The 14,128-nt window shown below is 39.1% G+C and overlaps 1 protein-coding gene across 2 annotated transcripts in view; it reads left to right on the top strand.

Moving 5' to 3' along the window:
• The window catches only part of KCNMB2 (potassium calcium-activated channel subfamily M regulatory beta subunit 2), a 322,932-nt gene that overhangs the window by 268,459 nt on the left and 40,345 nt on the right, over positions 1-14,128 (top strand). For both annotated transcript variants that reach the window (XM_004603093.3, XM_055129646.1), the window contains exon 2: positions 11,623-11,745. In XM_004603093.3, coding sequence (XP_004603150.1) covers positions 11,690-11,745 — 56 coding nt within the window. In that variant the 5' untranslated portion in view covers positions 11,623-11,689. The remainder of the gene's footprint in view (positions 1-11,622; positions 11,746-14,128) is intronic.

Genomic DNA, 14,128 nt, shown 5'->3' with positions numbered 1-14,128 from the left:
TTCAAATCAGCAACCTAAATGTTCATCTTTTTTTTTTACATTTTTAAAATTTTATTGAATCACTGTGAGATAGTTACAAGCTTTCATGTCTGGGTTACAATCTCACAGTGATCAGACACCCATCCCTCCACCAGTGCACATTCCCCACCACCGATATCCTGGGTATACCTCCCCTTTCCTACCCTCCCCCTGCCTCTATGGAAGACAATATTCCTCATACTCTCTCTCTACTTTGGGGCATTATAGCTTGCAGCACAGACACTGAGAGGTCATCATTTCGATCCATTATCTACTTTCAGCATGCATCTCCTATCCCAACTGGTTCCTCCAGCTATCCTAAATGTTAATCTTAAATACCATAATGCTAAGTAGTGAAACTTGGGTTCAGATCTGCATGCCATTTTGCTGCTGCTGTGCTAGATGTTCTTCCTTCCTATCATTCCTGATGTGTTATTCTGCCATCTGTTACTCTCCTTTCTACCCTGATATTGTGATACTTGAAGAAAATTATTACAACATCATTTAGCATTATTGCTTTGTATGAACTCTGGTACCTGTTTTATAGTAAAATATGTGCAGGTTGAGAGAGCTTTGGGCTTGGACAGGCTTGAATTGATATTCTGAATTTATTACTTAATACCTAATTAACCTCACTTTTATGAATATGAGTTTTCTCTTCCAATAAATAAGAAGACATCTCATGTGAGTTATTGTCAGACATCTATGAAACAATGCATAAATACACTATTTGTGTAGCTTAGAATTACCAAATACCTTTATGTTTCTTGCTGACATTTCTAGTTCTTCTCTATAAAAAAATTCTTATTATAGTTTACCTCCCTTGATTTTGAAATAAAAGCAAAGATTAAACTGCATTCACAGGGAAGAGATGAATGGTTTCAGGATAAAACTGTCATTTGTACCAATCTAGGAGTTGTGAGTTATGAGCAGGTTTTCTCACACCAGCTGTGTATGTGTGATGCCCAAAGAGTGAGTGTTTAACAATTAAAGTGGCTTTAAATATGTAGCATGGAACGGATCAAATTGAACATCATTTGTGATTATCCACTTGAAAATCTCATTAAGGCATGAATTATGGAATAGTGGACTAATTAAGACCATATCGAAATGTGTTTTTCAATTCTACATAGAATTTTTTGAAAAAATAAAAAGAATTAACAGAAGGGTTTGATGTATTGGTAAGGCCAACTGGTCAGGGGTTTCAGGGGATAGAATTTTTCCTTAACTAACGTTTACTGAGTGCCTACTCAATGCCATACATTATTGGAAATCATCTACTCAAAAATCTTTTATGATATGTTATTAGTCTGATTTTCTTGATGAGGAAAATGAGGTTCAGAGAGGCTTAACAATGTATTTAGTCTACACAATTACTACATTGCAGAACGGAGATTTCAGGCTGAAACTAATTTTGAGGCTCTTTCAACTAAGTCATTTCTGAAAGCTGCTGTGATTGTAGATGTGATGCAAAGCATATTTCATTGTGTGCACATGCATGCTAACCTTATATTAAAGACCCCATTTACACTCCTCTGACCAGTCTGCCACCTGCTCCACACTATAAATTCCATAAGAGAAGGTTCTTGCCTGTTGTATTCTCTAACATATCTCAAACACATCTCAAATCTTTATTTAGTGACTTCAATAAACTGATCACAACTTCAATAAACATTTCATGCATGAATAAGTTTATATGAATCAACTCTAAAAGAAGATAGTGGTACAGTCACCCTTTTACAGGTGGCAACACTTGGGAGGCAGCAAGGAAAGTAGAGTATTTGCCCTCAGTTATAGTTATTCAGAGACAGAGTAAAGATTAGGAGCCCAGAGTCTCTCTGAATTGCTGGATCCAATGGTCCAAACCACCAGTAGACTGAAGGACAGGTACATTATTTAACTTGAATTGCAAAACCTAAGTGATGATTGCGTGAACAACAGCTGGCCCACAAGCATGACAGAAGTCACAAGCAACTCCCACACCCAACTCCTGACAAAAGAGCTCAGGCATGTTCAACTCAGCTACAGAAAGCAGTTTGCAATCAAAATTCAGGAACTCGATTCCCTTTTATTTCATTCTTCTCAAAGAGTTCAGAGAGTTCAGCCATACTTTTCTCTACCTTGACAACTGGACGGCAAAAAGAGCCATCCACATATAATCTCCCCAACCTCAAATTGGAGCATTAAAGAAAAGTTTTTACATTTATGTTATTGTCATGGCCAAGTGACTACTCAGTAAGACTTGCCAATACCCCAAATGAGGTGAGGATTCAAGGCGTCAAAGGAGAAGTAGGAATCCAATAAAAAGTAAAGGAAGCAACTTATAGAACAGAGGAAAGGGAGCCACGAAAGCTTTGTCCTGTGAGTTGAGAGTTTAAAACACTCTTAGTGAAGGAAATAACCAGCAGTAGCACACATAGCAAAACTTTAGTAAGACATGGAAAGACCAGTGACTATTGGACATAGCCGCTGGAGCACCATAGCACCCTTAGAGCAGTTCCGGTGTCTAGTAGTGGGATACAAAAGTCGATTTGCTACTCTAACTTCTCCATGACCTCTGCATTCCTTGGAAACAGGCACAGGGAATTCAGCACTAATAGCATCAGGACAGGATCTGGCACATGGAAAAAAACACTTAGTAAATCTTGCCAAATATCTACCAAAGATCCTTAAAATCAGAATAAAAAGTGTCAGTATTTCCTAAATGCCTAAATATAGACTCTGGCATGTACCACTGGTGGCTCACACTTGGATGTGTCTTAATTAACATCTGGCATCAACCTTTTAAATCACCAAGTCGAAAACACCAAGTCTAAAACACTCAACAATTAGTTTCTCCCCTCAAATGCCCTAAAGCTAAAGCAAGTCAATTCCTAGGGAGAATATATAAAATTTCCTATCTGCAAAGATAATATCGCATATATTAGAAGTATTTCTAAATATCTGTGCTTAGAATGACCTTTTAAGTTGCTGCTGTGATGTCATTAGTGTTACAATTTCATGCAAGATTAGGCATGTAATTATGTGTTAAATAGTTCCATTGGCTCCCGCTTGCTGTCTAATAAAGCAAAGTGCATTAAGAGTATCCCATATGCACAGCTCAAGGCCACTGACAAGAGAAAACTGCATCCAACTTGCTCCTTCTCTCTTCAAATCCTACTTGTCCTTGCAGCTGTCACCTCAAGGCCTCTTCCTGGTAGGAAGTGAGAAGTCACTGCAGCGCACATGTGAAACTTACTCCCCAACTAAAGCTTCTAGAGGCAAGAAAATGCTTCATAAAGAATTCATCTTAGGGGCTGGAGAGAGACTACAGTAGGTAGGGTGCTTGTCTTGCATTCATCCAACCCTGGTTTGATTCCTAGCATCCCATGTGGTCCAGAGAGCACCACCAGGAGTCATTCCTGAGGGCAAAGCCAGTAGTACCCCCTCAGTATCTCCAGGTGTGACCCCAAAACAAAAAAAAATTCAACTTAAGTGAGAGCATATAACATGTTAGAGTGACTTGGGCAGCTTTTGAAAAAAATACCAGACACCTAAGACCCACCCCAGAAGGGCCCCCTTGGTATGGTTTGAAATCCTGGCTTCAGTATTTTTAAGAATGTTTAAGATTATTATAATGTGTGGTCAGACTTCCAGGGATCATATGTATGTTCCTTTTCCTTACAATGGCTATCAACTTCATGTGAAAGTACAAGTACTTCAGGTTTTATTATCTCAATAGCTCAGAAAAATGTTATTTTCTATTGAGTACCACTGACCCATAGAGGGGAAAATCAATAGTTTCAATGTACAAGTACAATGCAACTTAATTGATTTTTTTCAAAAATGGTAAAATTGGCTTTTAAAATAAATAACTAGGGGTGGGGGTTGAGGATAGGGAGAAGTTAACTAGTATTTAGTATGTGCCTTGATCTAATTTAGATACTTTTGCATCTGTTGTCACATTTCATCTTCTCTGCATCCCAGAAAGGCAAATGTTATTGTTCTCATTTTTACAGCAAAGGAAACTAAGATGCAGACATGTTGATTTGCTCAAAAGCACGTAACAAAGAGGTGGTTTTCCCAAAAGGCGAATAAATAAATGGGCTCTCACTCATCTTTCCATTAGGCTATGCTACCCTTTCTAAGGAAAATCTTACTGCAGGCAATAGAACTTTCTGTCCAAATCCAAGAAAGAGACAGAAGGAGCTGGAACAATGTGGACAAGAAAAAGAGAGGATGTGGAAAGTGATAAAAAAAGAAAAACATCCTGAGCTGAGATGGAAAGATTTTAATTGCACCAAGGAGTTACGAGCCTCATTGCAGGAGACAGCTATGATTGTGTTTTCCAGCCAGTACTTTGGTGATCAGGGGTATCTTTGTGCCCTGTATTGTGCCTTCACATGTCTAAGACACAGCCACCGTGGAAATTTCCAAGCCCAGCAGGAGAGGCAGATTTGCACACAAATAGGATAAATTGTCTGTTGCTTTAGCCAAAGTGAGTACCAGGAATTGGGACGTGATATTGAGGGAGTTGTTGACTCAAACAGCGAAGGTTTCATAGAGATGGTGCAGGTAGTGAAGGGGGCAAGCAAGGGAGACAGAAACCAGTGAAGCAGGTGCTAGAGAAACGGTAAAGGGCCCTTTATAAATTCCTGGACAAAGAAATTGCTCTGAGCTCACTGCCACAGTGCTTCCATCCAAAGTTAAGAGCATGTTCATAGGATGCCATAGTTGCGTTGTGCCAAGTTCACTCGGGTTGTAGGTAATTTGCTGATGAAATCTGATTAAGATTTCCTCCCCTGTGATGCCACCAACACTAGCTTTGTTTCATTCTAGATTGCAACCACTTACTTAATTTTTTTCAGAGTGCTCTTAGGGGGTGAGGGACTTTTCATCACTTTCCTTATCACAATCAAATGAAATGTTTCTTTTTTTATATAGTGAGCAGTGTTAATATAATTACTTAAGGAGTTCAGGAGGGCTCACTTTAAACTAAGATAGAGCCTCCAAATCAGCTTCCATTAACATATTCTGGGCATTTATTTGAAGCCTCGGATTTTTTTTTCAACCTCCAGTGGACCTTTATACTGTCATCTTTAAAGCTACTACTTATTCCCTTTCTTTTTTTTTTTTTTTTTCTTTTTTTTTTTTTTTAATTTATTTATTTTTAATTAGAGAATCACCGTGAGGGTACAGTTACAGATTTATACACTTTTGTGCTTATACTTCCCTCATACAAAGTTTGGAACCCATCCCTTCACCAGTGCCCATTCTCCACCACCCGTAAACCCAGTGTCCCTCCCACCCTCCCCAATCCCATCTCCCCCCCACCCCACCCTGCCACTGTGGCAAGGCATTCCCTTCTGTTTTCTCTCTCTAATTAGCTGTTGTGGTTTGCAATAAAGGTGTTGAGTGGCCGCTGTGCTCAGTCTCTAGCCCTCATTCAGCCCGCAACTCCCTTCCCCCACATGGCCTTCGACTACAATGTAGTTGGTGATCGCTTCTCTGAGTTGACCTTTCCCCGGAACGTGAGGCCAGCCTCGAAGCCATGGAGTCAACCTCCTGGTACTTATTTCTACAGTTCTTGAGTGTTAGTCTCCCACTCTGTTATTCTATATACCATAGATGAGTGCAATCTTTCTATGTCTGTCTCTCTCTTTCTGACTCATTTCACTCAGCATGAAACTTTTCATGCCCATCCACTTGACTACAAAATTCTTGACCTCCTTTTTTCTAACAGCTGCATAGTATTCCATTGTATAGATGTACCAAAGTTTCCTCAACCAGTCATCTGTTCTGGGGCATTCGGGTTTTTTCCAGATTCTGGCTATTGTAAACAGTGCTGCGATGAACATACATGTGCAGATGTTGTTTCGATTGTACTTTTTTGCCTCTCTGGGATATATTCCCAGCAGTGGTATTGCTGGGTCAAATGGGAATTCAATATCTAATTTTTTGAGAGTCGTCCAAATTGTTTTCCAGAAGGGCTGAACCAGTCGGCATTCCCACCAGCAGTGAAGAAGGGTCCCTTTCTCCCCACATCCTCTCCAACAGCGGTTGCTTTTGTTCTTTTGGATGTGTGCTAGTCTCTGTGGTGTGAGGTGGTATCTCAAAGTTGTTTTGATCTGCATCTCTCTGATGATTAGTGATGCAGAGCACTTTTTCATGTGCCTTTTGGCCATTCGTATTTCTTCCTTGGTAAAGTTTCTGTTCATTTCTTCGCCCCATTTTTTGATGGGGTTGGATGTTTTCTTCTTGTAGAGTTCAACCAGTGCTTTATATACCATTGATATCAACCCCTTATCTGATGGGTATTGTGTAAATATCCTTTCCCATTCTGTGGATAGTCTTTGTATTCTGGTCACTGTATCTCTTGCGGTGCAGAAGCTTTTTAGTTTAATGTAGTCCCATTTGTTGATCTCTGTTTTTACTAGATTGCTTAGTTCCGTGTCACCTTTGAAGATACCTTTATCTACAATATCGTGGAGGGTTTCGCCGACCTTGTCTTCAATGTACCTTATGGTTTGTGGTCTAATGTTGAGGTCTTTAATCCATTTTGATCTGACTTTTGTGCATGGTGTCAGGTCAAGGTCTAAACCCATTTTTTTGCATGTGGTTGTCCAGTTGTGCCAGCACCATTTGTTAAAGAGGCTTTCCTTGCTCCACTTCACATCTCTTGCTCCCTTATCAAAGATTAGATGGTCATACATTTGGGGTTGTGTGTAGGGATATTCCACCCTGTTCCATTGGTCTACGGCTCTGCCTTTGTTCCAGTACCATGCTGTTTTAATTGTTACTGCTTTGTAGTAAAGTTTGAGGTTGGGGATGGTGATGCCTCCCATCATCTTTTTCCCAAGAATTGTTTTAGCTATCCTTGGACGTTTGTTATTCCATATGAATTTTAGGATTGCTTGATCCATTTCTTTGAAGAATGTCATGGGTATACTTATAGGGATCGCATTGAATCTGTATAATGCTTTAGGGAGTATTGCCATTTTGACAACATTGATTCTCCCTATCCACGAGCAGGGTATATGTTTCCATTTCCTCATGTCCTCTTTGATTTCATGGAGTAGCGTTATGTAGTTTTCTTTGTAAAGGTCTTTTACTTCCTTGGTTAAGCTGATTCCGAGGTACCTGATTTTCTGGGGCACGATTGTGAATGGGATTGCTTTTTTCATGTCCCTTTCCTCTGCCTCATTGTTTGCATATATGAAGGCCATGGATTTTTGGGTATTGATTTTGTAGCCTGCAACTTTACTGTATAAGTCTATTGTTTCTAAGAGTTTCTTAGTAGAGGTTTTAGGCTTCTCTAGATATAGTATCATGTCGTCTGCAAATAGTGAGAGTTTGATTTCTTCCCTTCCTATCTGGATGCCCTTAATCTCTTTTTCTTGCCTAATAGCTATCGCAAGTACTTCCAGTACTATATTGAAGAGGAGTGGTGAGAGTGGGCATCCTTGTCTTGTGCCTGATCTCAGAGGAAAGGCCCTTAGTTTTTCCCCGTTGAGGATAATGCTTGCCGTAGGCTTGTGATAGATGGCTTCGACTATCTTGAGGAAAGTTCCTCCAAACCCCATTTTGGCAAGGGTTTTCATCATGAAAGGATGTTGGATCTTGTCAAATGCTTTCTCTGCATCTATTGATATGATCATATGGTTTTTATCTTTACTTTTGTTGATATGCTGGATTATGTTGATTGATTTCCGAATGTTAAACCATCCTTGCATCCCTGGGATGAATCCCACTTGGTCGTGATGTATGATCTTTTTGATGAGTTGTTGGATCCTATTTGCTAGTATTTTGTTGAGGATCTTCGCATCGGTGTTCATCAGGGAAATTGGTCTGTAATTTTCTTTCTTAGTGGTGTCTTTGTTTGCTTTTGGTATTGCCCTTTCTTTTTTAATTAACAGCCAACTTAACGGATTTTAAAGAACAATTAGTCTTTATGAAAGAAAACCAAGGTAGAGAAATTCCAAAGTCACTTACTGCAATAAACTAAGGAGCCATTAAGTCCATTTTAATAAGCTTTAGACAGTTAATTAGAATAAATATAACCTTTATCTCCCCCGTTCTGAATCTTCTTTAAACAACAGAGCAAGTGCACTAGAATAATTATACAATCTGAGAGTACCCTATACTCTACTGAAATCACTATAATATAGTATTCTATACTATATATTATATAGTATGTAGTATAGAGAGCACTGTAGCTCCTTCACTTGGAATTATTTTAAAGAATATATAGTATGTATGGTAAGTCTATTAAATACTATATGATAAAAATGAATAGGACAGAAACTCCATAATTAACTGCTTTACTTAGACTCAAACTGTGACTCAAACTCATATCGTTTATGTAGGGTAGGTTCAAACTCATCTTTAACCTGTCCCCAAATTTTTGAGAATCAACTAAATTGAACAGAATTCTCCAACCACACCAATATTAAAGTCAATTCCTAAAAGTTAAAGCTAATTCTTATGCTCACAGAGTAATTCATTCAACTTACATTAAAAGCATTTTTATTTTCTGCAGATTGAATATAATGCATAAATTAATTGATATATTTTGTTGGATGTTTTTGAATTTTTTTTTAAACTCACAACTTTACATATCCCAAATCAAAACATACTTCTAGATCTCCCTAAAATAGTCTATAGCATCCATTTGTGTGGATCCCTTTATTTCTGCCATTCATCCAAGGAGATCCAGTGGAGAAGAAGGACTTTCTGCCTCTATGCTGGTCCTTAAACCATTCCCCAAAGCTTCTGTTCCTGATACAGATCTCTGATGCAGATCTCAGGATTGTAAAAGAATACCTATTTCCAGAAAGTTAGGACATGGACATTATGATTTAGAACATGCCTAGATTTATTCTCCAATGTAGAGAAAGGTAGCTCAAAAGCCTAGGGCCGGGGGCTGGAGCATAGCGAAAGCACAGTGGATAGGGCATTTGCCGACCCGGGTTCGATTCCCAGCATCCCATATAGTCCCCCGAGCACCTTCAGGAGTAATTCCTGACTGTATGAGGCAGAAGTAGCCCCTGTGTATACCCCAGGTTTGACCTCCCAAAAAATAAGTCTAGGGTCATGCTTTGCATGTGGGAACCCCAGAAAAGCTTAGGGCCATGTTTTGCCTGTGGGAATCCCTGGCAGCACCTGGCACACCTAACCACCAGTGAGGAGTAGTACCCCAGCACTGAGCCAGGAGTAACCCCACCCCCCAAAATTTACCCAAAATACAATGAATCACAAAATTTTTGGAAATAAGAAATCTTAGAGGTTATGTTCAGACTCTGTGATGCATATTTAAAAACACTAAGCCCTGGCCTAGAAAAAAGTTAACTATTCAAGACCACCTCGTGATCTGACAACTGACATTGTCAAAAGTTAGTTGGGCCTATAATCAAGCACTTGAGTACTTGTGCCAAGCCCTGGCTGGCAATGTTACCTGCAAAATGGAGCTAATCAGCATCACCAGGAACTTGATAGGAATATAGAACCTCAACTCCCATCATAGACCCCTTGAATCAGAATCTGCATTATTACAAGATCCCTAATTCTCACATTACAGCTTGAGAATCCTTGGGCCAGATTGTAATGCATCTTTCTGCAGAGAAAGTGAGAATTGTAGAGAAGCAGACAGTGGTCTGCAGTATGGATATACCTTTCTAAAGGTGAGAAAACACCTCTGTCTCCAGGAAGTATCACTTTAGTTGAGAGAATTCAGAACAGCATTACATATCTTGCAAAATTTTCATGACATAAGCATAGCATAGACACATGCATATGGATTTCATGACATATGTGTAGATAATATATGCAGAGTATCTGACATGAAATAAATAAGATAATCTAGACTCACTAATATTTTCATTCACATGCTTACCATTAATATTGTGCTCAAAAGGAAAGTCATACATGACTGTGCATCCATGCAAGGATCATTTTCCTTTATTCTTTTTGCTAAATATTATTTTTCTTTGATATGCAACTCATAGCTCTCATTATTTATTGCATAATAAGTAACAATGAATCCTATAAGCCTGGCATCTAACAGCTAAAGGTTTTAAACCACAGCTACTGTGATTTTCTTAGAAAGAAGACTTATCAACCACGGGAGAAACCCACACTTTGGCAACAGTAGAGCATCTTTAAAGGGATATTTCATCACCACACGTGAAAGTAGTTTTAAGAAAATATAAAAATCAAATTTTAATATCAAATCTGAAAAAAAATATTGGGAAAATATTATTTACTTTAGACTGTGAAGCCATACAAATACTGGGGGTTGGCGAGTGCCCTAGAACAGATGACTGGTTAAAGAAACTTTGGTATATCTATACAATTGAATACTATGCAGCTGTTAGAAAGGATGAAGTCATGAACTTTGCATATAAGTGGATCAACATGGAAAGTATCATGCTAAGTGAAATGAGCCAGAAAGAGAGGGACAGACATAGAAAGATTGTACTTATCTGTGGAATATAGAACAACAGAGTAGGAGACTAATACCCAAGAATAGTAATATATAATACCAGGAGGTTGGCTCCATAGCTTGGAAGCTGGCCTCACATGTTAGGGGAAAGTCATCCCAGATAGAGAAGGGAACACCACGTAATATGTGATTGGAGATCCTGCGTGGGAAGGGAGAGGCACTCTGAAAGTAGACTAAGACTGAACATGATGGCCACTCAATACCCCTATTGCAAACCACAACACCCAAAAAGAGAGAGAGATCAAATTGGAATGCCCTGCCACAGAGGCGGGGTGGGGTAGGGGGGATGGGATTGAGGGGATGGGAGGGATACTGGAGAATGGACACTGGTGGAGGGATGGCCTCTCAAATATTGCATGAGGGAAAAACAAGCACGAAAATGTGTGAATCTGTAACTGTACCTTCACTGTGACTCACTAATTAAAAAATAAATTAATTTTTAAAAAAAGCAAATACTGGGGGCTGGGGGAGGAGACAACTTGGGGTGACTCTAACACTAAACTAGAACATCTAAGGCCGTGGATCTAGATCCAAGAAGAGGCTTGGAAACAACTAGGAAATTTAAAAACAATAGATGCACATTTCTGAAAAGAATGGAGGGCTTTAATGTTGTTTGTTTGTTTGTTTGTTTGTTTGTTTGTTTGAGGGGGCCACACTCGGCTGTGCTCAGAAATTCCTCCTGACTCTGTACTTAGAGATCACACTTGGTGGGGCTCGGAGAACCATATGTGGTGCCAGAGATTGAACTTGGGACAGCTGCGTGCGAGACTAACACTTTACCCTCTGTACTCTCCCTGTAGCCCTTCAGTGTTTGTTTTTATTTATTCTTAGAATATTTCCAAGGGGTTAGAACAAGTCTACAACCAACGCAACCTGACCTTATTTAAGAGACTCAGTTCAGGACCAGGGATGCAAGTCAGTGATAGGGATGCAAGTCAGGACCAGGGATGCAAGTCAGACGCTCTTCACGCATGAAATCTTGGATATTTTTTTATTTTTTGAAATCTTGGATTTAACTCCTAGCACTGAAAAGAGAGTCAGTCGCTTAGAGCCATTGGTTCCCATTGATAAAGCACACCCCATATTTATGTAGTGGATTTAACTTCAGTGTGTACTTCTTTCAGGTCTTTTTGCCATTGCTCCAGGACTTCCACCAAGAGGAAGGAAGCCCCTGGACCAACATCCTCTAAGATGTTTATATGGACCAGTGGCCGGGGCTCTTCATCTTACAGACACGATGAGAAAAGGTAAATAACTGGGACCCTGGGAGCTTTTAGAACCACTTAACCTGATTACCAAGACAGAATTCCCAGGGGAAAGCATTCAGCAACAAAGCTTTATGGTTTGCAAGTATTATTGCGGGATGGAAATGTAAGGTTTAGATACTTTAATCTTCTTCCTTGTAGGCTATGTGTCACTCCCACCATGCAGCTTTGTAAAAGCTATTCCCTGTCATAAATCACACACACACACACACACACACACACATTAATTTGTCTAGTGCCAATCAGATTGGCACCTTTGACTTCCTCCATTCAGCCAAAGGTCAGTTGCAGAAAATGAGACACATACATAAGGAAACAATCAAACACACATGAGTGCCCAAGCCTTAGAGTCCCCTGGGCAGCCGTCAGCGGTCTAACAGATATTCAATACAATATCACTTCTCTACCAGGCTCCCAGCACATGAGCCATTGTTTCTATTGACAGATAACATTAAGGCAGGGGGTAAGCATATCGATATTCAGTAGATATATTAAGAGCAGAAACTGGTTTATTTCACATAGCCAATCAGCAGACATCTAAAAGACCCAAAGCTGTTCATCTTATTTTTTCCTGGGTGTATTTTTGTTTACTGTGTTATCTATTCTATTCTTTCCTGAATGCATGTTTGCAAGTCCTTTGTACTCTAAGACTTAAACTATTTGCCAAAGGAGAATATCACAACCCTGGGGCATTTATTTTTGGGGAGCTGATTTTCCACATTAGTTAACCCATTTGTACCTTTAGATGTCCACTGAATGAACCTACCCCATCCTCTTACTGCAATGACTGTCTAACTCTGTATTGAATTTCTAACATGTGCACTGTTTCTCTTATGGAGTATGAGAACTATGGGACTGAAAGGATGAAAATAAAATATCAAGGCATGAAATATAAAGGTGCAAAAGGAGAGCAAAACTATGAGAACTTGGAAAGAATATAGACAAGTCCATAGATGCCCCTCAAAATCCTTAGAAGAATAGCCTTGTGGTAGGGAGAAATAGGAGATTAAAGAAAGAGTAAAGGAAAAGACAGTGTTAATGAAAGACAAAAAGACAATTACACATCTCAATCCAGCTCTCCTATTTGGGCTAAAGGACTAAGTGCATTCATAAAACTCCCTGACTACTTAAAAAATATTTCAAGGTCTCCATTTGTTTTCTTCCTCATCTCCCTTTTTCACTGGCTTTGTACTGATAGTTGGATTTGCAGAAGTTAATTTTCAAACACAAATGTTTATATCGGCATATTGCAACTTAAGTAAACCTGGCTCCAAAATATAGATGAAATTAGGATTGGTTAATGATGCTGAGCACAATAAGAAGTGCCTAAGGGAAGTATACTAGAATATAGCTTTGAGAACTAGCACTTTTATTTTTCTGCTTCAAAATATGTATTTGCACTGTAGCACTGTCGTCCCATTGTTCATCGATTTGCTCGAGCGGGCACCAGTTATGTCTCCATTGTGAGACTTGTTGTTACTGCTTTTGGCATATTGGATACGCCACTGGGGAGCTTTCCAGGCTCTGCAATGCAGGCAGGATACTCTTGGTAGCTTGCCGGGCTCTCCAAGAGGACGGAGGAATCAAACCCGGGTCGGCTGCATGCAGGCAAACGCCCTACTCGCTGTGCTATCGCTCCTGCCCATATTTGCATACAAATAAAATATTTTGGAAAAATTTGAAAACAAAATTTTCTTCTTGATCATGTATTAAAACAAAATTCGGTAGCAACTTTAGTATTCACAGTATAAATCTGTTCAATAAATCATAGAATGTAAAATATCACTTAGCACTAGCAGTGTTTTGACACAATATTAACCAATAAAATCAAGTTGAATAATTGTATCCAAAGTATCACTGCAGTCACAAAACAAAGAAGAGTAATTTTTCATCTCTCCATTTCCCAAATGCTTTGTAATATATTATCTTAATTATGTAAAAAAAAAACAAAACTATGTGATGCTTAAGTAAAATTATAGTACAGAAAGCGGCTCGTGTTTGAACAAAGTTCCTGGTGCTCATTATGACACAAGCAAATTGACTGAAAATTTCTTGTTCATTGCTAGGTTTTCACAAGCTTTTTCTCAATTTTTAACCAAGTTGGGTTTTTTTTTTTGTTTTCATCAACTAGATGGAAGCATCTTTCAGCAAGATCTATCTTCTAGATTAAACTGTCATGTCATTTTGAAATTGCATATACAATTTTTGTTTTCTTTCTTTAAAAAAATGTGATAGTGAAGAACATGTAAAGGCAGCAATGATCTTACCCCACAGAAACATTATAACTGGCAATGGTCAGAGCTCGTGGGATTTTGAAGGCATTGTCAGAGCTGGTTCACTGATGCCTTTAATTTCCTATTTATTC

This window comes from Sorex araneus, chromosome 2, assembly GCF_027595985.1.
Source record: "Sorex araneus isolate mSorAra2 chromosome 2, mSorAra2.pri, whole genome shotgun sequence".
NCBI lineage: Eukaryota > Metazoa > Chordata > Mammalia > Eulipotyphla > Soricidae > Sorex > Sorex araneus.
The sequence above is the reverse complement of the archived record's forward strand: the minus strand, read 5'-3'. Positions and strand labels throughout refer to the sequence as shown.